The sequence below is a fragment of the Periplaneta americana genome, chromosome 8 (genome assembly GCF_040183065.1).
Source record: "Periplaneta americana isolate PAMFEO1 chromosome 8, P.americana_PAMFEO1_priV1, whole genome shotgun sequence".
NCBI lineage: Eukaryota > Metazoa > Arthropoda > Insecta > Blattodea > Blattidae > Periplaneta > Periplaneta americana.
This window is the reverse complement of record NC_091124.1, coordinates 127,502,239-127,529,543: the sequence shown is the minus strand read 5'-3', so window position 1 is coordinate 127,529,543 and position 27,305 is coordinate 127,502,239. Positions and strand designations below refer to the sequence as shown.

The 27,305-nt window shown below is 36.9% G+C and overlaps 1 protein-coding gene across 1 annotated transcript in view; it reads left to right on the top strand.

Moving 5' to 3' along the window:
- LOC138705029 (protein lifeguard 2-like) overlaps positions 1-27,305 on the top strand; it is a 90,786-nt gene that overhangs the window by 20,339 nt on the left and 43,142 nt on the right. The window contains exons 2-5 of the mRNA XM_069833578.1: positions 12,683-12,859; positions 18,790-19,007; positions 19,180-19,233; positions 19,617-19,707. Of these exons, the coding sequence (XP_069689679.1) occupies positions 12,683-12,859; positions 18,790-19,007; positions 19,180-19,233; positions 19,617-19,707 (540 nt within the window). The remainder of the gene's footprint in view (positions 1-12,682; positions 12,860-18,789; positions 19,008-19,179; positions 19,234-19,616; positions 19,708-27,305) is intronic.

The following is a 27,305-nucleotide window of genomic DNA, read 5'->3' as shown; positions in this document are numbered from 1 at the left end:
CAGTCTGGAATTTGTATGAACCTATTGCAATATGCGATGGATAGTGTGTATACATTACTTACTGGAAGATGACATATATTTAGTCTTACATTGATTAATTTGCAATTTTTCTAGCAGCACTTTCAAATCTTTAAAAGCTTCCTTCATTGCAGGCTGCATTCTTCCAATTATGTCAATGTCATCTGCATAGGCAAGAATTTGCACAGATTTATAGAATATTGTGCCTCTTATGTTCAATTCTGCATCTCTGATAATCTTTTCTAATACTATATTAAAAAGTAAACAGGAAAGAGCATCTGCCTGTCTTATAACATTTTTAATATCAAATGATTCTGTCAATATTTTTTGTATTCTAATTTGAGCCATAGTACCATATAATGTTGCCTTCACCAAAGATTTAAGTTTCAGAAGTATTCCAAATTCCTGCATTGCTACAAATAGCTGTGTCCTATTTACACTATCAAAAGCTGTATTAAAATCAATAAAAATATGTTGTGTCTCCAGTCCAAATTTATTACATTTCTCTAATACTTGTCACAGGTTAAATATCTGGTCAACTATTGACGATCCCATCAAAAACCACACTGATAAGTGATAAAAAAACAAGTAAAATTGTTCGAATGGAAACAACGTTAGATGGCTAAATGATGTCTGGTTTCAATACGAGTTATTTACTTTCGTTACAATAATTGTATAATTCTTCTGAAGAAGAATTTATGAAGTTTTCAATACAAGGAAGGTCATCTCGAGAGTTTTCAATTGAACATATGCAGCTGAAGGGGGAAAAAAAAAAACGAAGGAGAGAGATGGAAAAAAGAATTAGAGGCAGTGTAAAAAACGCAAAATTATGTAGTTAGGTCTAAATAGTATGTTTCATTCAACATACAGTTTGGAACATTTTGTATTTTTAACTTGGTTATTTAATGACGCTATATCAACTACGAGGTTATTTACCATCAATGGGATTGGTGAAAGCGAGCTGATATTTGGTGAGATGAGGCCGAGGATTCGTCATAGATTACCTGACATTTGCCTTGCAGTTGAGAAAAATCTCGGAAAAAACCCAACCAGTTAATCAGCTCAAATGCAACTTCAGTTCGGCAGGCAAGTGCGTTAGCAGACTGAGCCATGCTGGTGACCAACATTGTTGTTGACTTTTATACAATGTTTAATTTTTTTCAAGGAAATTTCAATACTCCATAATTTTGTTATTACAATAAAATTGAAGTTGTTACTGTTAGTACAATAGTTTCTGAGACAACGTTAACTCTATTATCTTTTGAGCCAGAGAACATTATCTCTGAAAAGTACACATTTTCACTAAGAAAATCAGTGTTATTGTTCTAAATCACACTGAAATGTTTGTAAGAATAAATTTTCCACATATTGTAAAAATATAAAAACTTTATCTTCATAAACAAATGAGCAATCATTAAATAAACAATGGTATTCACCTTTTTTCCTTCCTCCTGTAGAGTTGCGTTTTCGGAGTTAACGTGTGACTCTAAGCCCTCGAACTGGTCCTAATAGGTTTTATTGAAGTACAATAATAATAATAACAAATAAAAAATATTAGACTATAATAATTATAACGAAAAATAGGTTCTCTTGATTTACTAATAATACACAAATTCATAATCTTAATATAATTGAACCAAAAGAAATCACAACCAAATAAATAAATGGCTTAAATTACCCCAACAAAGTATATTAGTTACAGGAAACATTAATAAAAGAACATAAAAAAATAATGGCGTGTGAATTATGTGAAAGGAACATCCTACAAGTATTATGGTAACACTTGCAAGTGATCAACATGAAGGCAATAGTACAGCGTAATGTTCTTTTGGTTGCATCTGGACAGTGTGAGCAGTTATGCGGAGGAAGTAAAGGAGACTCATTCATGCCTGTTATTTTGAAGTAGTTGTTTCTTGGAAATCATTGAGAATAAGACATATATTATTTATACATGGTGTGTCTAAAACGTTCAGAGAATGGTGCCATATCTGAACAGCAACATCGCGCTGATGCACAGGCATGCACATGGCTCTTCAGAGTCATGGCAAGAAGTGCCACCTAGCGTGGGGTAGGGTAAACCCGCTGCGGCCAGTAGAACATGGTTAGTGTGAGAAGTAGTGTCACAGCACACTGGACAACATGTGAAGATCAAGTTCTGTTACAAATTGGGGAAAACAGAGACGCATGAAATGTTGGTGCTAATTAATAGGAGGGAAACCGTGAGCAGAAAATGTTTTACAAGTGGTTCAAATGTTTCTGTGAAGAGAAGGAAATGACTGAGGATGAGCCACATTCGAGTCGACCATTGACAAACAGAACCCCAGACATGATCGAGCGAGTGCGACAAATGTTGGCACAAGATGGGTGACTGACTCCACTATTGATGGTGGAGGAATTGCATATTGGCAGGACAATGATTTGGGTGAGCGGAACATCTGTTCCCAGTTTGTGCTGCACAAGCTGACAGATGAACAAAAAGCAAAATGGATTGAAACATCTGGAGATTTCATTACCATGTGTTACCATCATCCATCCTTTCTGCAAACCATCGTCATGGAGGATGAGATCTGGTGCTATCAGTTTGATCCGGAATCCAAGCGGCAATGGATGGAAGCATTCACCGACTTCCCTGCGACCAAATAAGAGTCGCACGCAAAAGTCAAAACACTGCTAATCACACTCTTCGGCTACAATGGCATCATCCATAAGGAATTCATTTGTGCAAGCGAAACAGTTAATGCCACTTTCTACCAGCAAGTTTTGAACCAAATGCTACACTGCATCTGGTGTGTTCGTCTAGAGTTGTACAGGACTGGAAAGTGAAAGCTGTGAATTCCTAGCTCAGCACCGGATGCCTGTTATTGAGCACTCATCCCCCATGACTATGGTTTGCACAGAGGACGGATGATGGTCGCACATGATAATGAAATCTGCAGATGTTTCCATCCGTTTTGCTTTTTGCTCGTCTGTCAGCTTGTGCAGCACAAACCGGGAACAGATGTTCCGCTCACCCAAATCATTTTCCTTGCCAATACGCAATTCCCCCATCATCAATAGTGGAGTCAGTCGCCCATCTTGTGCCAATATTTGTCGCACTTGCTTGATCATGTCTGGGATTCTGTTTCTCGACAGCCGACTTGAATGTGGCTCATCCTCAGTCATTTCCTTCCCTTCGTAAAATATTTTCTGCTTACAGTTTCCCTCCCATTAACTTGCAACAACATTTCATGCGTCTCCATTTTCCCCAATTTGTAGCAGAACTTGATGTTCATGTGTTGCCATTGTACTGTGACACTACTTCTCACACTGACTACATTCTACTGGCCGTAGCGGGTTTACCCTGTCTATCACGTGTACTCCACACTAGGTGGCACTTCTCGCCACGACTCTGAAGAGCTATGTGCATGCCCGCGCATCAGCGCCGTGTTGCTGTTCAGATATAGCACCATTCCCCGAACTTTTTAGACACTCCACGTATAATGTTTTTCCTTTAGAATCACCTATATTATCACCCTTCAATGTAAGGTTCTTTCCTCTTGAATCACTCTGTATTTTGCACGTACTTACCTACAAATGGATTTTAAAGAACCCACAGGTTCATTGCCGCCCTCACATAAGCCCGCCATCGGTCCCTATCCTGTGCAAGATTAATCCAGTCTCTATCATCATATCCTATCTCCCTCAAATCCATTTTAATATTGACCTATCTACGTCTCGGCCTCCCCAAAGGTCTTTTTCCCTCCAGTCTCCCAACTAACACTATGTGCATTTCTGGATTCACCCATACGTGCTACATGCCCTGCCCATCTCAAACGTTGGATTTAATGTTCTTAATTATGTCAGGAGAAGAATACAATGCGTGCATTTCTGCGTTGTGTAACTTTCTCCATTCTCCTGTAACTTAATCTCTCTTAGCCCCAAATATTTTCCTAAGAACCTTATTCTCAAAGACCCTTAATCTCTGTTCCTCTCTCAAAGTGAGAGTCCAAGTTTCACAACCATCAGAGCAACTGATAATTTATAACTGTTTTATTAATTCTAACTTTCAGACTTTTTGACAGCAGACTAGATGGCAAAAGCTTCTCAACCGAATAATAACAGGCATTTCCCATATTTATTCTGTGTTTAATTTCCTCCTGAGTGTAATTTATATTTGTTACTGTTGCTCCAAGATATTTGAATTTTTCCACCTCTTCGAAGGAGAAATCTCCAATTATTTCGGACTTATATAAGAATAATCTGATGACAGTTAAAGTTGCCAATAAATTATCTGACTTGTAACCCATCAACTGAGCAGTCTGAAAAGGTTGCGAATTATCACATTATTATTTTTCTGTTGAAGGACTGGAAACTCTTACCACGTGGTAGCGTAACATTCCTTCCAAACTCAAATTAGACACTTTGGCATGTGCCGATGTTCAAGTGCTGTTAACTAGCTTAGGGAATTTATTGATTCATACTGTTCTGTCCAAGGACAGGTCTTTCACTGCAAATCACGCATTCTCTAATCTTTCTTATTTTTCGTCTTCCTCTTAGTCTCTGCATATGATCCATGTATCTTAATGTTATTTATCATTCTGATGTCTTCTTCTGCCCCAATCTTCTACATTGTTTCTTCACCCACTCTTTCCAACACGGCTTCATTTCTTATTCTGTCAGTCCATTTCACACACTTCATTCTCCTCCATATCCACATTTCAAATGCTTCTAGTTGTTTCTCATCATTTCGTCGTAATGTCCATGTTTCTGCTTCATACAATGCCACACTCCACATAAAGCACTTCACTAGTCTCTTCTGTGGTTCTGTTTCCACCGCAGGAGATGTTTCTCTTGAAAGCATCCTTTGCCATTGGTGTCCTCTGTTTGACTTCCTGGTAGCAAGTCATGTTACTGCTTTTAGTACATCCCAAGTATTTGAAGCTGCCCACTTGCTCTACTGCCTCATTTAGAATTCGCACATTTACCTTTATTTTTCTTCTGACAATCATAGTCTTCGTCTTGTTTTCATTTATTTTCATCCCATACTGCTTACATCTGTCTGTTATTTAGCTTCAGTAGCATGTCCCTTAGTATCATTTCCTCTTCTGCTATCAGTGCCATATCATCAGCAAATTTTGTACACCTTAATTCATCTTCCTCCTACTATTACACCTCCCATGTTCTGAAAACAAAGGACATTCTTGTCGTACTCCTCTCCCTATTTCACTTCCCTTTGATATTTCTTCTCCTATCCTTACTTTCACTTGTTGTTTCTTGTAAAGGTAATGATGTACAAAAATCAGTATTTAATCTCGACAAAGTTGCCCAAGCATATCACATGGGAATATCCACTTTAGAAACGAAAATTCTTGCGTCCTGGGGAAAGATCCCATACCTAGCAGAATTTGCATTAAAAACACTGAGTTTGAAAGAGTAAATTTATTATATTTTATGAAAGGTATACATATCCTTAACAAAATGATGAAGTATAATAATGCCATGAGCATCATAAACTCGGTAATGAGACCATTACTGCTCCAAATAATTTTAGCTTTAGTACAATCATTAATACAATATGGTATAATAAATTGGGGTGGAGTAGCAGCATCTATACTTAATCCATTAATTTTATTACACAGAAGATTAATAAAAATTTGTCTGGCCAAAAATATGGATTACCCAACAAATTTAATTTAAGTTATACAGATTTTAAAGTATTAACTATTGAAGAAATTTATAAATATAGTTTACTAACTTACTACCACAGAAATCAAATAAAACATAAATCTAATCGACATGAATATCGTACTCGAAGACAAAAGTCTACTTTCCCAAAAATTGAGCCTAAATGTCATACAAGTGCAGCTCTTAAACACGGTGCTAGTTTCGGCCCAAGACTGTAATAAAATTACAAACCATTTTCCAAATTTTAAATATTTTAAAATTGAAGCTTTTAAAAAAGAAATTTATAAAATTATTCATGATATATAATATTAACAAATGTATTTTCTTACCTTTTATTTCTGTCGACTATATTCATGTTTTTATTGAATATCACTGGCTTCTGTCTGATTGTCAATTTATACTAAATGTGTTTTTCTCTCTCTCTCTTTTTTTTTTTTTTTTGCTCTTGTGTGTTATTTATTGGTTTGAATTAAGTTACTTACTGTATTTAGTAAACTGTCCTTGTAAATGTTATGTTATATTATTGGCTAAGACCACATTGTACATGAGCCTGACTCTTACGATAATGGCTAGAAACATTTTTGTTTTATAAATTTAATTTGTACTCACTAGCTAGCTAGCTAGTTAAATAAATAAATGCAAACGAGAAATTATTAACATTTACAAAACATTAGCTCGATCAATTTTGACATAAGGTTGTGAAGCATGTACAGTCAGGAAAGCAGATTAGACTCAAATGACCACTGCAGAGATGAGGGTGCATAGCTGGATACACAAGATGAGATCACCAGAAGACTTATTAAAAGAGCTTCAGATCCAGTCTGTAGTAGAATACATAGGAACACGAAGAGGAAACTGGAAGAACTGATCATCATGCTGGACAGCTAAAAAATCCCCAGATCACTCTTCTGCTGCAGACCCTATGGGAAAATGTCTATTGGACACTCTGCTAAAGGATGGATTAAGTCCGTAACAGGACACACGACCTAACTCATATTTGGAAGATGATGATATTGATGGTGATGAATATTTGAGGCTGTCAAGTGCAAAATTCGCCTTATCCAAAATTTAAAAAAAATGAGTTACATATGGGATGTTGTACTTCTTGCAGCTCTCTATCTACTGATTTAGTCGGTTTGTGTAAAACTTGTCTAATTCCTCTTCCATAGAGCTCAGAAAACTACTATCAAATGCAAAACTGTCCATATCCATAACAGTGGTTCGTGCAAAACCAAGTCTGATCCATCTAACAATTTAGAGCAAAACTCTTCTTATCCAATATTTGCTGTACTACCATTAAGAAATATGAAGAGCAAAACTCATCTTATCCAAGTTAAGAAAAACACAAATTTCTATGCTCGATAATATTATTTTGGCAATCCTGCATTGAAATAATTTCTTCAGTTCTACTTTGACTAGTTTAAAGTTCGGCCGTATGATGGAATGCTCTGGCATTCCGAATATCGTTGAAAGGAGCAGAACAAGGATAACGTCGTCACATGAATCTAAACGTGGGAGAGAGAAGAGGGTGAAGCATGTAGAGTGATACAGATTGACAACTATAAGAATGAACCAAGGGTCAGAAGATAGAGAGATCGTAGTTTCTTCTTGCTTATTTTCTTATCAAAACAATATGCAGTTTCATTCGTGGTTGCAGCGGGTGGGTTTCTATCACAAACTCCATACAGCCAGCTATAATTTTATTAGTGTCCTGACAGTAAGCTTTATTTACTACAACAATCTATTGATACGTAGTCCATTGTTGATAAACTGAGATGGCTCAGCAATAGAAATGTTCATTCTTTTAAAACATATTCTCTGTTGTTAAAGGGATTCAGCAAGTCTCGACCCAAAGTTACTTGTCTGTAATCACAATGGAAAAACATATAGGTGCAAAAATTTGACGAGAGGATATAAGAAAATTCCACCAAGTCTTCTAAAGCTGCAGTTCTAAAATTAAGCAAGACTACATAACATATTAACATATTGCTCAACTGTTAAACCTCAACGCGGAAGTTCAGTTAAATGTGGTTCTCGAAAGGGGTTCTCAACCAAGTGTCACGTGAAATGTGTACAAGGTTCAGTTGTTCAAGTATGTCAGAAAAAATTTCTAGACGTTCTGCATAGCCTATATCAAAAGATAGAGTACAGCATGTATGTAAAAGACATTTTGAAACTGGGCTGGCACTGAAGGAGCTTAGAGGTGGAGACAGAGTGTCACAAAAGAACAACAGTAAGAGAGAATTATCGGTCAGATCTGTGTGTGGGCAAAACCATTTTAAAACGTGGAAAAAAACTTAGAAATGCTTTCTGCAAGGAATCTGAATATAGGTATTGCAATAAAGGAAGAAAAATTGAAAGATGTAGTTAATTTATTAAAGAAACATTTCGGTGAGAATCGGGAGGAGAATGAAAATCTTGTCCATTACAAAAATGTAATTTTTCATAATACTACAGCAGATTGCAATGAAGACAATGTGTTTGGCAATAGTTTCATGGATGTTGAAGGAGAACAACTCAGAATTTGAAATGAAATATTGAAAAAAAAGGCTACATATGTGAATATAGAGAGTTTTCATTTATCTTTTTATACTGTGAAAGTGTTAACATACAGGCTATCCCATTTATCTTGTACATGTATTATAACTTTTTTTGTTTGGATAGGTATTGGAATTTTTGTTTTTGAGAGTTATGTTAGAACGAGGGGATAACATGAGTGTGGAGAGTTGATGTACGTAATTACATTATGGTACAAGATACACGTGACATCATCAATTTTTAAAAAATCACTACATACTTTAATCATGTTACATTGATTACACACATTAAGACGAGTTCAAAAATGTATCACAATGTCACCTTCCTAATCAATAACAACAAAATGAAACAAAAACGTACTTCCAATGTGATAATGTTATGTTTTGAGAATCACAGAAAATGTTCCAAATTGTGACCATTCACATTAATGCCCATTCGAAGGCGTTCCCCAAAAGACCGTAGGACTGCCCAGCATGTTGTGCATGTTGTCTGGTGTTGTCAGAATGTCATGGTACACACTGTCCTTTACAGTTCCTCACAGGAGAAGTGAAGTGGCGATAGGTCCGGAGAACGTGCAGGCTACTGTACTTGGATTGTGGTGTCGACAATTGTTGTGGTTTGTTTACATGTTAAGACAGCAAAAACACAACACACAATGTGTACGGACGTCAGTCGTCTTTTGTTTTGTGTAAGTCAATGCACAAGATGAATGGGGCACCACAACAACGGCACATTCTGATGGCATTCATTTTGCACTTTGTTGTTGTTGTTATTGATTGGGAAGGTGACATTGTGATACATTTTTGAACTCGTCTTAATGTGTGTAATCAATGTAACATGATTAAAGTATGTAGTTATATTTGAGAAATTGATGACAGTCACGTGTATCTTGTACCATAATGTAGTTACATGCACTAAATCTCTACACTCATGTTAGCCCCTCGTTCTAACATAACTCTCAAAAACAAAAATTTCAATACCTATCCAAACAAAAAAGTTATAATAGGCGCACAAGATAAATGGGGCATTCTGTATAAAGAATAGTATGTGTATTTGCACTAAATTATAAAAAGTTATTCATTTATGTTATGAAGCAAAGATAGTGAATAGTAAATGAGAAAATTAAAGCTATTTTTTATAAAAGCATATGTTGTAACAACCAAAACTTGTCTTATCCACAACAGTACCGTGCAAAACTCACCTTATCCAAAATTAGATTGTGTTTCACTGCGGTAATATTGGTGTCTGATTTTTCATATGATGCATGTTAGATTTAGGAGCCTTGTAAGCAAATAATAGCATTAAAATACATTTTAAAATCTTTACGGTTTGTCTTGCAGAGGTTTTTCCTGTTTTCTGACAAATCACTTTACCTGAATAAGGCAATGGAAGAGTAATGGAACGGAGAAAAATTCTCTCCGGCGCCGGGATTTGAACCCGGGTTTTCAGCTCTACGTGCTGATGCTTTATCCACTAAGCCACACCGGATACAACCCCGACGCCGAACAGAATCGTCTCTGATTGAGTTCCAACTCTTGGGTTCCCTCTGGTGGCCGCCCTTTGCACTACGTCATAGATGTCTATGAACATCGGACCGAAGTCCACACATGTGCTCAGGTGCACTCGTTATGAGTGACTAGTTGGCCGGGATCCGACGGAATAAGCGCCGTCTTAAATCACTTCGTGATTACGCATATCATATATTATTTCAATGTACCGAAGTACATATGATATTTCCATGCAGATATTCTGCGTCATCATACGATGGAAGAGATAAGACGGCGCTTATTCCGTCGGATCCCGGCCAACTAGTCACTCATAATGAGTGCACCTGAGCACATGTGTGGACTTCGGTCCGATGTTCATAGACATCTATGACGTAGTGCAAAGGGCGGCCACCAGAGGGAACCCAAGAGTTGGAACTCAATCAGAGACGATTCTGTTCGGCGTCGGGGTTGTATCCGGTGTGGCTTAGTGGATAAAGCATCAGCACGTAGAGCTGAAAACCCGGGTTCAAATCCCGGCGCCGGAGAGAATTTTTCTCCGTTCCATTACTCTTCCATCGTATGATGACGCAGAATATCTGCATGGAAATATCATATGTACTTCGGTACATTGAAATAATATATGATATGCGTAAATCACGAAGTGATTTAAGACGGCGCTTATTCCGTCGGATCCCGGCCAACTAGTCACTCATAACGAGTGCACCTGAGCACATGTGTGGACTTCGGTCCGATGTTCATAGACATCTATGACGTAGTGCAAAGGGCAGCCACCAGAGGGAACCCAAGAGTTGGAACTCAATCAGAGACGATTCTGTTCGGCGTCGGGGTTGTATCCGGTGTGGCTTAGTGGATAAAGCATCAGCACGTAGAGCTGAAAACCCGGGTTCAAATCCCGGCGCCGGAGAGAATTTTTCTCCGTTCCATTACTCTTCCATCGTATGATGACGCAGAATATCTGCATGGAAATATCATATGTACTTCGGTACATTGAAATAATATATGAATAAGGCAAGTTTTGCATTTGATAGCCTCATTTGTTTATTTTAGCTGCACATAGTGTGATCAGATGATGAAACACTCACGGGACCCAGTGGGAATGTGGGGAGAAAGTAAACGTAACCTAACCTAATGGCTCTACTGTGGCCAGGAGGGAAGTGATGTAATGGCGAGAGCATTAGGACACCATGACAGCTAAAGAGTGTGCAGAACATGTAATTTTTAACTCGCAATATTTGTGGAATTACACGTAAGCAGAAGATAAAAAAACTCAATGAAACACGATCCTCCATGATCAGATGGTACCTACCATTAATGTGTTCCAGATATGGGTACCAGTAATCCACTATGCCTTTAAAGCAACAGTTACAAATGAATAAACAGAGGGAAGTCATGGTCAAAATTATTGTAAAATTGTTCACGTTTTAATTCATCTTCTTGTTATAAACATATAGATGTTATTTATGTATCTGGTCATTGATTTGTGTGGGGAACATAATAAAGAAGAAGCAGCATTGAAATAGGAATTACGTAATGAAAGGACCCAAAGAAAATTATTGTTAAAAAGTTCTGTGATTGTATTGTTCAGCTGGACTTGTTGTACCTCAAATAGAGAAATGCATGTATATTTTGATGCATTCTAGAATAAATTCTGTCCTAATTCTTTTATGGGCCTGTGTGAGCGATATTGCTAATTTTTGTTGCTTCAAACACAGCATTCTGTTTCATTCCGTAAGGATTTTGTACAATTACTTACAAAGGATTCTCTATATTATTGTGTAATATATTTCTAGACTATTTCGATTCACTCAGTATAGATCAACAAAGTCGTTAATATTAACCATTTAGGGACACTTCGTATGGGAGTTTCAATTTGGAACATACCTTCTTCTCTTACAGTGAAGATACAATGTTCTGTCACTGCCTAATTTGAGATCCATGTATACAGTAAGTTACCTAATGGAGGTAATTATGCCTTGATAAGATTTCTTTGTCTTTTCCTCGCAAGGCTTTCAGTTTGTCAAATATTTCTGTTTGATGTACTCACTGATAAACCCACATGCTAAGGTTTTTCGTGATTCCATACACGGTTGAGGTCCATCTATTTCTGTGTCATCCATCAAACTAATTGTGGATGTTTGAAATTGCCCCACTTCTATTAAAGCATTCAGTTCCTCAAATATTTCTATTTGATCCACTCAGTGATAAACCCACATGCTAAGGTTTGTGATTTCATACACTGGTCGAGGTCCACTTCTTTCTAAGGCATTATTCAAGCTATCCATGTGAATGTTTGAAATTGTCCCATTTCTATTAATAGGTAAAAGTTAATGTTATGATAATTACCAGGACATCAGAGAAAATGAAATGGCAGATACCTTGGCTGACCAAAAATGGTACAAATAACATTTAGTGTCTCAGAACCAGTTTGTATTGTTACTACTGTAATGATGAGAGCCACTGTTCATGATTGAGACAGATTCTAACATTGGTACAAAGTTTTTGAACTAACTTTGTACAAGGAACAGACTATGGATAGCTAGCCTGTGTTACATATTCAAAGTCGTACAGAAGACACTAAGGGCCGTATTCATAGACATTTTTAGCGTGGGCTTTCGGTGGATTACCAGCGTTTTTTGTATTCATAAACCATTGTTAGTGATAGGATATGATTTGAATTCTGTACTAGTAACCAGTGGATAGCCGGGGCTAGTTTAGTACGCTCGTAGCGCGTGCTGCGAAATGTCTATGAATACCACCCTAAGACACTGAGGTAGGTTGAGGTTTTAAGCAATTTATTCCCAACATTACCCTTAAGACACCTCCTCTTCATTGTCAGCTGCGCTCATGCAAGAGTAATGTTGTCATATTCTTGTATGTATTTTGTATTTTTATTTGTCTATAATAGAGCATTTTAGTAGTGAAAACTCAATACATATAATTGGTTTTATTTTCAGATGTCAAAATTACTTGTAAATGAATGTGAGGATGTTGCTTGGTCGAAACCACCTGCTTATAGTGAAGCCGTGCAGGGTGGCAGTGCTAATCAGGAGTTGTCATATCCAAAGCAGGAAGGAAACCTCTCTGCAGGAAAGCCAGATGGCAATCTCCCTCCTGGTGTACCTGCTTTACTTGTAAGTATGCAAGACATGCAAGTTGAAAACAGCTGGGTCTAAACTTGTAACATACTGTTAATGAGAAAAAGTTAAGAAACACGTGCAGTAGGGTTGGATTACCAAGCTTATTTTTAGTAAAAGAGTAATGTATTTTTTTAGACAGCAATTTCCTAAAAGTAGATTTTTTAAGACTAGGCATGTGTGTTAAAAATTTACTATTACTTATGCAGTAGCATGTGGAAAGTATCTGTGACACTAGGCCTGTGCAAAAAATATTTTTAACTCTGCAAGCTGTATTCAACTCTGATTGGATTCATTGATTCATTTATAGTTTTCATGTAGGTTGGTTGGTGAAATAATAAAGATGACTGAATTATTGAAGTTTGACGAGTTTCTGATATCAATGTTGCTACTGTCCAGAGGATCTGAAAGTGCAGAGAACTTAATACATAAATATAGGACTGAATATGACCACCGTCATACTTCATCGATTTTTCAAGGTTATTTGGCACTTGTACACTACTCATACAGTAATCCCGTCAAAATTTCAGTTTACGGTACTGAGTGTGTGTATGGAACATGGACATTACGATGAAGTGAAGAGGAATAATTAGAAGCATTTGAAATGTGGATATGGAGAAAAGTGGAGCATGTGAAATGGACAGACAGAATGAAAAACGAAGCTGTGCTAGAAAGAATGAATGAAGAAAGAATGATACTGAGATTGATCAGGAAGAGAAAAAGGAATTGGTTGGATCACTGTCTAAGAAGAAGGTGCCTATTGAAGGATGAGAAAAGTTCGGGACAGAAGAAATCAGGTGATAGACATTATTACGATACATGGATCGTATGTGGAGACTAAGAGGAAAGATTGGAGAATGCTGGGTTTGCAGTAAAAGATCCGTCTTTTCGGCAGAATACTATGAATACTGATTGCTTCTGAAGGTGTCTCTTCTGATGGCTATTGCAGACCTTCCAGGGAAAGTGTTATGTTCTCTGCATGTTTGGATGTTTTGTGAACAGTAGAAACATTTATGCTAGACAGTCAACCAACATAACGTGTACTTCACCCATATTTCATCAAATAAATTGCTCTTGTGACATCTTCTTGAATTGAAAGCGTATTGCATGTCAAAATTAATTTAAAAGTAACTGAATTCGACCAATCAGCAGCAGTGAATATGGCCAGGATTAAGAACTAAATCATTAGCAAGCCATAGTCTGTATTGCTGGAAAGACAAAATTTGTTGTATAGAATGTAATGTATACTAAAGGGGTGAAGGAGGATCAAAACCTCCCTTTGATATGGAAAATATCTATAAGAAAAAGAAAATGCTGACATTCTCAACAAAGGAATGTATGAAAATTGAGGAAGAATATTTAAATGAAATATGCAAGACTAATTTCAATTGTATAGGATCTAGAAATTGATCCACCTAACATCGTGATCTGGAAATGAGGGAGCTGTTATAAATGATGAGTTCTGGTAAATGAAAATTTGATTAATAGCGTCTGTGGAGACTTGCAGTGCTGACCATGCAGTGCTCCTAACCCAGATCCGTGCACGTTTTGCCCATATGAGAGTGCTCTTGCCCCGCTGGCAAGGTGAGTCCGCAGTTCCGCCCTCGGATACAATCTCACCGCATCAGTGGTGTGCATTATAGAATTTTATAACATGAAGTGTTTTAAAGTTCAAGGAGTAGTATCATACATAAACTCCAATGTTATCACTAGGATCCGGATTTTTCGAAAATGCATATGCAAATGCATATTTTGAGGGTTAGTACATGTTTCGGCATTTATTTAGTTTATGTATGATCAATTATCTGACATTTGTGAACGAACTGTAAATCTAGTAATGAATTTGTATATCGGACATCCCTTGGCACCACAATAACCTTCCTATTTCAAGTGAAATGTTAATGGGACCATACTTCCAGTGTCACAATACATGCAGGTAGATGGACGTTCCTTTCTCAATGCAGTATCCTCTCAAAGTTTGTGCCGACAGGACTGCAAGTGTTCATCTGTTGACTTGTTTTTCATCTACTAATAGTTTATGCGGTGTTCTGTCAGATTAAACTAAAAATGCCTAAAGATAAGTTCACTAAATTCTTTTTAATTAAACAGTGGATCTCAGGCAATAGTGACTATTCAAGTGACAGTGATGTAGTGTATTGTCAAGTATGTGAGAAGACTGAGAAATGCGAGAAAAAGTTTTAACTAGAACAGCATTCGAAAACAACTGCACATCTCTGGTCAAAACAAAAGGGTAAAAACACGCAACAAGTAATTTTAACTCAGGTGAAATCACGGTCTGAAGTTAGTACATTTTCCGCTGACCTTTGTAAAGCTTTTGTATGCAGAACATTCTGCTGCATAAATTAAATAATCCACATCTACGATCATTTCTTCAAAAATATTTTCTTAATCAGAGGACACCAGATGAATCCACTGTTAGGAAAAATTATTTACTTTCGCTACATGCTTCTATCCTGGATTTAATACAGTCTAACATAGGAGGGAACTGCGTATGGATTTTGGTTGATGAATCAACAGATTCGTGTGGCAGATACATAGCGAACTTCATAGTGGGTAAATTATGTCCAAAAGAACCCAGCAAACCTCATTTACTTTCATGCAAAGTGTTGGAAAAAACCAACCACAGTACAGTTGCAAGATTTGGTTAGTGCATATTGTTTTGTTTTTAGTGCGTATTTTCAACATTTTTAGTGCATATTTGCATGCATACTTTAGGTATTTTCAGTGCATATATCCGGGCCATAGTTATCACTAACTTACAAATGCGATCAAGCCAGTATTCTTATTTTCTTGTTCATTTGTTTTTATAGCATCTTTCCTTGCTTCTTTATATATATATATATATATATATATATATATATATATATATATATATATATATATATATATATATATATAGACACACACAACTTCTTTGTTTCTTTGTATTTAGGGCTTATAAGTTTTTTCATTTGTTGTTTCTTAATATTTCTTTCTATTCTTCTTTCGTTACATTGGTTTGTTCCTCCATTGCTACATTTTCTTTCTTTCATTTTTCATCCCTTTCATTATCTCTCCCTTTCTTATCTTATTTCTCTCTTTGTTTTTCCTTCAATTTTCTTTTTTTATTTCAGTTTCTGATACTAAATTCTTAATAATAATAATAATAATAATAATAATAATAATAATAATAATAATAATAATAATGATAATAATAATATGCAGATGATGTGACTATGTTCGGAAAAAATCCACAAACTATTAGGGAAAACACGGGAATTTTACTTGAAGCTAGTAAAGAGATAGATTTGGAAGTAAATCCAAGAAGACAAAGTATATGATTATGTCTCGTGACCAGAATATTATACGAATTGGAAATATAAAAATTGGAACTTTATCCTTTGAAAAGGTGTAAAAAGTCAAATATCTTGCAGCAACAGTAACAAATATAAATGATACTCGGAAGGAAATTAAACACAGAATAAATATGGGAAATCGTGTTATTATTCAGTTGAGAAGCTTTTATCATCCAGTCTGCTCTCAAAAAAGCTGAAAGTTGGAATTTATAAAACAATTATATTACCGGTTCTTCTGTATGGTTGTGAAACTTGGACTCTCACTTTGAGAGAGGAACAGAGGTTAAAGGTGCTTGAGAATAAAGTGCTTAGGTAAATATTTGGGCTAAGAGAGATGAAGTTAGAGGAGAATAGAGAAAGTTACACAATGCAAAACTGCATGCATTTTATTTTTCACCTGACATAATTAGGAACATTAAAATAATCCAGACGTTTGAGATGAGCAGGGCATGTAGCACATATATGGGTGAATCCAGAAATGCATATAGAGTGTTAGTTGGGAGGCTGGAGGGAAAAAGACCTTTGGGGAGATCGAGACGTAGATGAGAGGATAATATTAAAATGGGTTTGAGGGAGGTGAGATGTAATGGTAGACTGGATTAATCTTGCTCAGGATAGGGACCAATGGCAGGCTTACGTGAGGGCACCAATAAACCTCTGGGTTCCTTAAAAGGCATTTGTAAGTAATAATAATACACTACATATACTGCATCTGCTCATAAATCAACTTTGACATTTCTGTAGCAAAACATATTTCTAAATCTCACAGTACTCTGTGATATGGCAACAGACTGATACATTTTCATTAGGTCAGGACAAAATTCTTCTGCAGACATTATTAAGCGTTCATTAATGATATCTCCATCAGCAACGTTTCTGAGAGGTCTTGCGAAATGTAAACAAATTCGGCAACTGAGCTGATAAGCTAACTCACTGTATGTCTGTTCCTTGATGTCACTCTAAAAAGCTAAATAATATAGTCTATTTAAAATCTAATGGATACACTGAGGAATGATGATGATGATTATTATAATAATGATGATAATCTCAATTTCACTTCTTTCATTGAGCAATTTTACTCATGATTGCTGTGACTGAATGTCCCCCCAAAGAGTTATTTTAAGTTAATCTAAACCTCTTTTGATAGCAGTTCTTCTTCGAGTTCATTTATTAATTTCATTTAGTGTTCACCTACATAGTCATAATATTGTTGGCTGTGATGTACGGAGTAATGTCTTCGTACATATTGTGACAGCCATGTCGAGAGTCGATCACGTGTCCCGCAAAAGGGAGGGCATGCGTGGAAGGAACGAGGCCCGCGGAGAGAAAGAGGAAGGCCAACACTGCGGCGCGAGGCAAAGGGGGTCGCAAAGCTGTGGGTGCTTCGCTGTGCGAGGTGAAGGGGGGGAGACGAAACCTCCCAAACAGAATCATGAAGAAACGAAGCAGCGAGAACAAGTCTCTAGAAGCAGAAACTTCCAGGATCGTACTTTCTGGAAACTATGATTTAGTGATAAATAGGAGACGCGAAGAAGGAGCGAGCCAGTTGTTAGTTTTTGGTCAGCAAGCCAGTCAGTCTTATGTAGCAGTGAAGCCAGCTTCGAGACCGGAGTTCGACTTGAGTGTGTGTCCGCAACTGTGCGAGCGTCCAGATGAGTTCTGCGTGTCCGGAGTCTGTGGTTCGACGTGGAGTGGACCGCAGTTGGGGGACCTGAGTTCGAAGTTCAGTGGACTGTCTCTGAAAGTCTTGGGTTCGAGATACTGTCAACTTGAGTGAATGAGCTAGAATAACTAGCCAAGGCAAACGAACTGAGAACTGACAGTTTTGTTTTTAAATAGTGCTTTGTGAACATTAGTTGAGATTAGCAGTACATTGTTGTTTTCAATAATCCAAGTGAATTGTCATTGTCGTCTGTGGAGTGCAATAACGAATACTGTGTTGCTGTGTGGAGTGCAAATCCCATTGTTACGGGAGTGTTTAAATTAAATTATAGAAAGTGATTATTGTTGTGACAAATAAAGTTACATTATTGTTTGAATTAAAAGTCACAATATTAAATATTTTGCACAATTCCTTGAAATATAATACAGAACATTTCTTCCCAATCACACTGTAGGTAGGTAGATCTCTATTTATCCCTTGGACTTGGTTCAGATATGTTCCTCTTCTATACTAATGAAAATGGTTAATGCTGTAACTCCACTGGTCTAATGGCAGTTGATATCACACAAGGCAGCTGAGCAACTTGCTACATGGGTGCTCTTGTTGCTCTTTGCCCTTAGAAAGCTATCGTGCATGGGTCTGGCCTAACCTATCAGACAGTCACACAGCTGACTGCTATATGACAGGTGTTTGGCTCGGCCCTGGTTCCTTGTGTGTCTGTAATGCCATGGAGTTTAGTTTTTATTGGGATTTCACGTATTGCCTTTTTCTGCTGGTTTGTGTGTTACTACCGGTATTATTATTATTATTATTATTATTATTATTATTATTATTATTATATTTGATATTTTTTATATTATTTATAAGTAATATTGATACTGCGTTTTAAGGAGCAATTTGATTTGCAGGCCATGCCAGTGCCCCTGCGCGATGTGGGAGTAGGTGGCAATGTGGTATATGTTGTGAATCAATCTGAGGCTTCTGACACTGGTATCGAGGGTGAATCACCATTTGGTGCATCATTTGGGAACAAAGCAGTAAGGGCTGCCTTTGTGCGTAAAGTGTACAGCATCCTCATGGCTCAGCTGCTCACCACAGTCATCTTTATTGCCTGGTTCATGTTTCAGTGAGTGCCAAATATTATACAAGACTGAGAATTTAAATATTAAATTTTCGTGTCCTGTTATTTAGAAATTGAAGTTCATTGTGAGAAAATTAAAACAGTAGTTTCCTCTTAACAAGACGCAAGTTGTGAACTATGTTGATAATCAATATGTGTGCTTGTTTTTGTTTTGCAGTGATGCAACACGGAACTTCGTGCGACAGAATGTCATCCTCCTCATTGTAGCTTAGTAAGTTTCCATATCCAAATTACTAATAAAAATAACAATAGCAATCATATGGTCACTGTGTTTATGACTAGAAGTTCAATGGTTCAGAGGCAGAATATGCAATAGTTATTTGATTCTGATAAAATTCTGTAGCATAATGTAAGTAAAATAAAGTCGAGTTTTGTTTTGGTGCTTCCATAAGAATCCTATTTTGAATGTGAGAGATCTGTGCTCTCATCATTTTGTGAAACTGCATAAGGATAAGAACAATGATGAGTAGTCTGCAGTGTATTTGTGGTGGCTGGATAAAGTAGGTTGGAAGGAAAATTATTACCAGTTTTTATAACAAGGTGGTTGTTATACTTAAACTTTCTAAGATTTCATTAGTGATCTGTTTGTTGCAGTGTTACCTTTTTGGTCACGTATATCATTCTGGTCTGCTGCTCCAGTGTGCGCCGAACTTGGCCCTGTAATATCATCATGCTTTCTATTTTCGTGAGTTGAATTTTTTTAACTGTGATTGACAGAAAAAAAAGGTCATAAATGTAATAGTTTGAAATATGATCTTGCTTATTCTCAACATTATTTGCAATATACATAATTGGCAGTCCAGTAGAGATTAGTCTAGAAAATGCTGCTGTATGGGGCTTCAAATTGAACAACATTATTATTTACATAATTTATTATTTTGTAGAGGATCAGGTAATAATACACAGGTCAGAGGTAATAAGAAAACATTATGTTGATCTTATCTTTTTAAAAACATAATTTTATTCATAATGATATCCACCTTTCTGAATGCAACAATCATATCAGAGAAACTTACAGATATTACATGCTAAGAAAATTGATAGAAGAATGTGGAGAGTGAGTGTTACATATAAATTCCGACAAAACTGAATATTTTAAATATCTTTGTTCAATATTGGAGAAAAGCGCAACAACAAATTTAGAAATAAAAAGAAGACTCATTGACAGTAGGAGAATTATTGGTATGATAAACTACGAGGCGCATCCAGAAAGTAAGTTTCCCCATTTTTTCCCCTGAAAGTAAACGTAATTAGCCGTGTCAACTGCGCATGCGTAACAGATCTATGACGTATCAATCATATGCTAGCCAGACAGGTCCTGCCTGGTGCCAGTAGTGTGGCAGCAGTGGTCCGAAATGGAAGCTCTTATTCCTTCTCCCGCCGCCTGTGAGGTTCGGTCGGTGATAAAAGTTCTTTAATGCACGAAGCATTGCGCCAATTGAAATTCATTGGCAGCTCTGTCAGGTCTATGAGCCGAACATCATGAGTAAGCAGATGGTGTGTCTCTGGTGTAGGCAGTTTTCCGAAGGTCGTCAAAGTGTCCATGATGAAGAGCGCAGTGGGCGACCGTCCCTCATCAATGATGATCGTGTTGAGCTGGTGCGGAGTGCATCATGGAGAGCCATCGCTTCACGATTACGGAGCTGAGCAGCCATTTTACGCAGATATCGCGATCCTTGTTGCATGAGATTATCACTAAGCACCTGCTGTTCAAAAAAGTGGGTGCCGAAAAACCTGACACCCGAACACAAAATGCAATGTTTAAGAGCAGCACCGACATTTCTGCAACGATATCACAATGACGGCGACGAGTTCCTCGACAGGATCCCGTGTGATGAGACTTGGATTTCGCACTTCACCCCGGAAACCAAGCAGCAGTCAATGCATTGGTGGCATAGTGGATCTCTGGTCAGGACGAAATTCAGACAGACACTGTCGGTACGGAAAGTGATGTGCACGGTGTTCTGGGACAGGAAAGGCATTCTGCTCATTGACTTCCTTCCAAGAGGTGAAACAGTGAACGCTGACTGTTACTGTGAAACACTGCGAAAATTGCGACGTGCTATTCAAAACAAGAGGCATGGAATGCTTTCTGCAGGTGTTGTCTTCCTTCACATACGGCTCGGCGCACAGCAGCTGTTTTGACGGAATTTGGCTGGGAGTTGTTTGATCATCCACCCTACAGTCCTGATCTTGCTCCCAGCGATTTTCACGTTTTCTTGCACCTCAAGAAATTCCTGTCCTCTGGTGAGCGTTTTGGCAACGACTAAGAGCTGAAGACATCTGTCACATGCTGGTTCCATTCACAGGCGGCAGAGTTCTACGACAAAGGGATACAAAAGTTGATCCCACGATACAAGTGTCTCAATTCTGATGGTGGCTATGTTGAAAAATAGCTGAAACATTGCTGTACCTGTTGCCAATAAATGTTTTCCTGAAAGTGTGTGTTTTTTTTTTTTTTTTTTTTTTTTTTTTTTTTTTTTTAAATAGGGAAACTTACTTTCTGGATACGCCTCGTACATTGTATGGTGTCTGAATATTTTACACAGAACTAAAAAAGTAATTATTTTTCTATGACCATACTAAAATGAGGTTATTTCGTTCCAGATTTCTTATTTCAATAAAATAAAATGTGTTATTATTTATTCATAATAAAGATGCTGACCTCTGTAGTTCATACAGGCATTTACACTTCCATACTTTTCATTCACAATAACTCATTTTGTCCGAGATTAAGGACAAGCACAACTGTACATATCTATAAATATCTAGGGTGCTATTCATAGACATTTTGCAGCACGCGCTACGAGCGTACTAAGCTAGCCCCAGCTATCCACTGGTTACTTGTACAGAATTCAAATCATATCATATCGCTAACACTGGTTTATTAATACGAAAAACGCTGATCATCCACCGGAAGCCCGTGCTAAAAATGTCTATGAATACGGCCCCTAAATATTACCGGTATTTCACTTTGGAAACAATCAGAGACAGTTACATTGTTTCAAAGAATTCACTGCGAATTTGATGTTTAGGTTCAATGTAACATTTTGTGAGGCAGCAATTTTCTAAATTACACTCATACACTCGCACATTCTTATATACATAGAACGAACTGCTCAGTCTGAAGTATTCTTCTTTAGCCATGAAAAAGTAAATCTGTGTTGCATACTGAAATCAGATATTAATTGTGAACTACTTTCACTTTTCATAATTTATATTAAATGAGAAAGATCTCATCCATCGAAATAAAGTTAGGAACTGATCCCAGGATGGAGGTAGCATTCCCTCGCTGAACTGCAATTCCAATGCATTGACGAAGGAAATTGATACATCTAGGATCGCCGGTACAGGACAGTAGGCGTGTACCAGTTTGGGTCAGTAGATCTTTAGCGTCTCTACACCACGGACCAAAGGTCTCAACTGCAAAAGCGACGAAGATGTAATTTGATGTTAAATGTTCATAGTTACGTCATTTAGCATGATAAGCGGATTCAGCAGCAGATCCAGCACAATTGACAGAAGATTTTAAATGGGAAAGGGCTAATGTGTCTACACATGTAAAATCCCAGATGAGTGATTTACCTTTGGACCAAGGAATTATATCAACCCGTCAGGTCGTTTACCATCCAACCGACTAATACCAGATGATTCAAGAAGAGTTGGAATGTCACAGGAGGTTAAAGATCTACTGATGATATTATTAATAGCAGAATGTCTAGGAATGCGACCTTTACTTCTGGCACAGCTTAAGGCATGATGTCCAAAAGAATCCATGGTCCCTCCGCATATACATTGGTGTACATGGCAAATTTTGCAGCCCAGACGCAATGCAGTAGCAATTTGGAAAGATTTACCATCCATCAAGATACCAACAAATGAGGAAGGCAGAGCATGGAGGCAAGATCCAGATTCCTTCTCTTGGAGAGCTTGAATACGAGCAATGTCCTTGTCAGATGTGAAAGAGGAAATAAGGGAATCAAGTATTTGACCTGCAATAATCTCATTCCAGGCTTTTTGAATGGCCGATTCTGGGGAGGAGCAAAGTTATTCGTTTTCTTCGGACCACTTATTTAAACTTCGGGAACATGACAAATGTCGACAGCATCACTGTAAATAGGGGAAAGAAATTTGATGAAGTCAACAATGCCAAAGACTAAAGATAAAAAAGAAGCTGGTATACAAATATCAGTAAGTGTACAAATACCAAGGCCTCCTAATTTAATTGGGAGAGAAGCCTGTACCCAAGTGTGATTGTCAAAAGAAGTATTTAAAATAGATTGTAAAGAATGCTTTAATAAATCATCTGCCTGCTGGGGAAAAGTAGGGAAAGAAATAAGGATGTAGTTCTTAAAAAATAAGTGAATTTAGGGATTGTGGAGAGATATGATAAAAATGACAGTCATGGTAGTGCCAGTTCGAACTCTTCCAGGACATTCTACAAGCACATCCTACTGCAGACATTGTAGTGAGTTTGAATTCTTACGTCATGTGCTTGGGAAGTGTCCTCAGGGAGAAATCTTAAGAATAAAATGACATAACGTCATACGTTCCTTTCTTGCTGCTGCTCTCTGAAACAAAGGTTTGGTAGTTTATGAAAAAGTTCATTGTTTGGCTGATAAATATAGTGTACAGAGGATTGACATCATTGCCATAAATAGGAAAAAATCTGTAGCAGAGATCATAGACCCTACAATATGCTTTGAACAGTCGAAAGATGTTGATAAAGAGAAAAAAGAAATATACGAGTCAACAATACCTTACTTTTGTAACAAATACAACGTCCAGAGTATCACAGTGACAGGTCTGATGTTGGGGTCCTGAGGAACAGTCCCTAATTTTTTGTGACGTGGAAAGGGAAATATAAATTGGCAAAGATATTCAAGACGAAATTGTCCAAAACATAATTACTCAGTTGCCATTTTAAAAAATCACCTATATGGTAAACACTCCACATAATTGTTTAATTATATACAGAGGGTGCCAAAAAAAATGTATACACTCTTTAATAGGTCATAACTAACTCACTTTTTAATATTTTTTCAAGTGTGACCGCTTAAAATAATGGCTGAAGTCAGACTAAACTTTGAAGAAAGAAAATTCATTTTAAAGTGCTACTGGAAGACTGAGAACATAAGTGAAGTGCAAAGACAATTTAGACTGGAGTTTCAACGAGATTCACCAAGGTGAGTCACAATTGAGGACCGTTTTTGCAAAACTTGCTAACTGAAAAAGCTAAATTTTACAGGAGAGACAAAACACTATAGTAAGCACGTTTTGCAGTATCTCTCACTTATAGCAGAAGGCATCATCATCATCATCATCGACGCTACAGCCCAATTTGAGCCTTGGCCTCCCTTAGAACTCTCTTCCATGCATCTCTGTCCCTGGCAACCAACCACCATCCTTTAATGCCCACTTTCTTTAGATCGTCAAACACTCCATCCATCCATCGCAGTCTTGGTCGTCCTACACTCCTTTTTCCTTCAAATTTATTCCCCATAACTTTCTTGGGTATCTCATGATCTGCCATCCTTTGCACATGTCCTGCCCATCTTAATCTTGATATTTTAATGACTGTAACCACATCAGGGGACTTATATAGTTGGTAAAGTTCAAAGTTGTATCTTATTCGCCATTCTCCATTATCACATATTGGGCCATATATCTTCCTTAGAGTTTTGGTTTCAAAGGATCTCAATCTTGACATATGAGTCTTTGAGAGGGTCCACGTTTCACTGCCATATGTTAATACAGGTTTTACCAAAACATTATAAATATTGCATTTTGTTTCCCTTGTAAGAAGTTTTGATTTAAAGTGCTTCAATAATCCAAAATATGCTTTATTGGCATTTTGAATTCTTCTATCAATTTCTTCACTAATATCATTAGTGTCATTGATTAAGGAGCCCAGATATACAAAACTAGAGACCCTCTGAAATTTATATTGATTAATTTTTAAATGGGTTGTTGTTGTCAAGTCCTTTTTTGTTTTTTACATCCAACAATCATGTACTTAGTCTTCTGTTCGTTAATTTTCAGCCCCATTTTTTGGGCTGCTGTTTCTAAAGCAGTAAATGTTCTCTTAACATTCTCCACAGATCGACCAATGATATCTATATCATCAGCATAGGCCAGTATTTGGGATGATTTGTAGAGTATTGTACTTCTAGTTTGTATATCTGCATCCCTTATCACTTTTTCAAGGGCAATATTAAATAAAATACACGCTAGTGAGTCGCCCTGTCTTAGACCCTTAGTTGTTTGAAATAAATCTGATAGTTCAGATTGGATCTTTATTTGACACTGACTGTCATCCATGCATGTTTTAACTAGTCTCACCAGCTTCTTCGGAATGTTCAGCTCTACCATCGCCTTATAAAGCTCAGCTCTATTGATGCTGTCATATGCCGTTGAAAAATCAACAAACAAGTGATGAGTTTCAATATTTTGTTCATATGTTTTCTCAATAATTTGTCTTAAAGTAAAAATTTGATCAATTGTCGACTTTCCACTTCTGAAGCCAGCTTGATATTTTCCTATGGCCCTTTCTATGTATGGTAATAGCCTGTTGTGTAAGATTCTGAAGAATATCTTATAAGTGGTATTTAATAACGTTATTCCTCTATAATTAGAGCACCCTTCTTGTGTAATGGGCATATAACTGCAATTCTCCAATCATCAGGAATCATTTCTTGTGTCCATATGTCCTTAATTAATTTCTGTATGTCTTGTATTAATTCATTACAGCTACTCTGAAGGAGTTCTGATTGGATACTATCCATTCCTGGTGCTTTGTTTTTCTTTAATCCAATTATTACATCTCTTATCTCTTCTTCGGTGGGTTCATCAATATCATCATGATCATCATTCCTATAATCGTCATTATTTATAATACATTGTAGATCATTATGTTCCTTGTTTAAAAGTTCCTTAAAATGTTCGGTCCATCGTTTTAGAATTTCATTCCTTTTTGTTAAAATCATCCCTTCATTATCCTTACACATAGTGATTCTAGGTTTAAAGTTTTTCCTATCGGAGTTGACAGTTTTATAAAAGTGCTTACTATTGTTTGTCCTTCTGAAGTCTTCTAAGTTTTCCATAGGCTGGTTCTCATATATCCTCTTCTTTGTCCTATGAACTCTTTTCTCCTCTCTCCTTTTAATTCTATATTCTTCTTTAGATTGTCTTGTGCATCCTCTTTGTAGCATTACGGTATAAGCTAAATTCTTCTCTTGTGTAACCAATTCACATTCCTCATCAAACCAGTGATTTCTTTCTGGTTTATCAATTTCTCCTAATACACTTACAGCTGTTCTAGTAATTATATTCTTTATTCCATTCCATTGTTCATTTATTGTCACATTATTTGCTGTCGTGTCATTCTTCCTATTTCTTAGTTGCTCCTCCATTTGCTGCTTGTATAACGTTTCAGTTTTCTCATTTTTTAGCTCTTCAATGTTGAATTTTACGATTTTCCTGCTATTAACTTGGTGTGTTTTTACATTTTTATGATTTGATATTCTTTGTCGAAATTTGGATATAACCATAAAATGATCTGAGTCCATATTAACTCCTCTGTAAGATCTAACATCCATCAAGCTGGATATATGTCTCTTATCTATTAGAATGTGGTCAATCTGGTTCACAGTTACTCCGTCAGGGTGTTTCCAGGTACCTTTGTGGATCTTCTTATGACAAAATATTGTACTTCCTATGACCATTCCTCTAGAGGCTGCAAAATTTATTAGCCTACATCCATTGTCATTACTGACATTGTGGAGACTATGTTTCCCAATGGTGGTTTGGTATACACTTTCTTTACCAACTTGTGCGTTCAGATCACCTAGTATAATTTTAATGTCGTTCTTGGGACAGGGGTCGTAAGCTTTATCTAATTGATAATAACAACTTTCTTTTTCGTTATCCTGCTTGTCTTCTGTCGAAGCGTGGACATTAATTAGGCTACAATTGAAGAATTTACCTCTAGTTCTAAGGATGCATATTCTATCACTTAAGGGTTTAAAGTCCATGATCATATGCTTGACTCTATTATTTACTACAAATCCTGTACCAAATTGATGTTTATGCTTGTTACAACTATAGAAGACCGTACATTCTTTCTTCTCAATGACTCCTTCACCTAACCATCTCATTTCCTGTATTGCTGTTATGTCCGCAGTACATATTTTCAATTGTTCAATCAGTGTTTTCAATGCTCCTGGTTATAGCAGAAGGCAAGTTTTGGAAAAACGATCACACTTTGACGCACTACAATGAAGA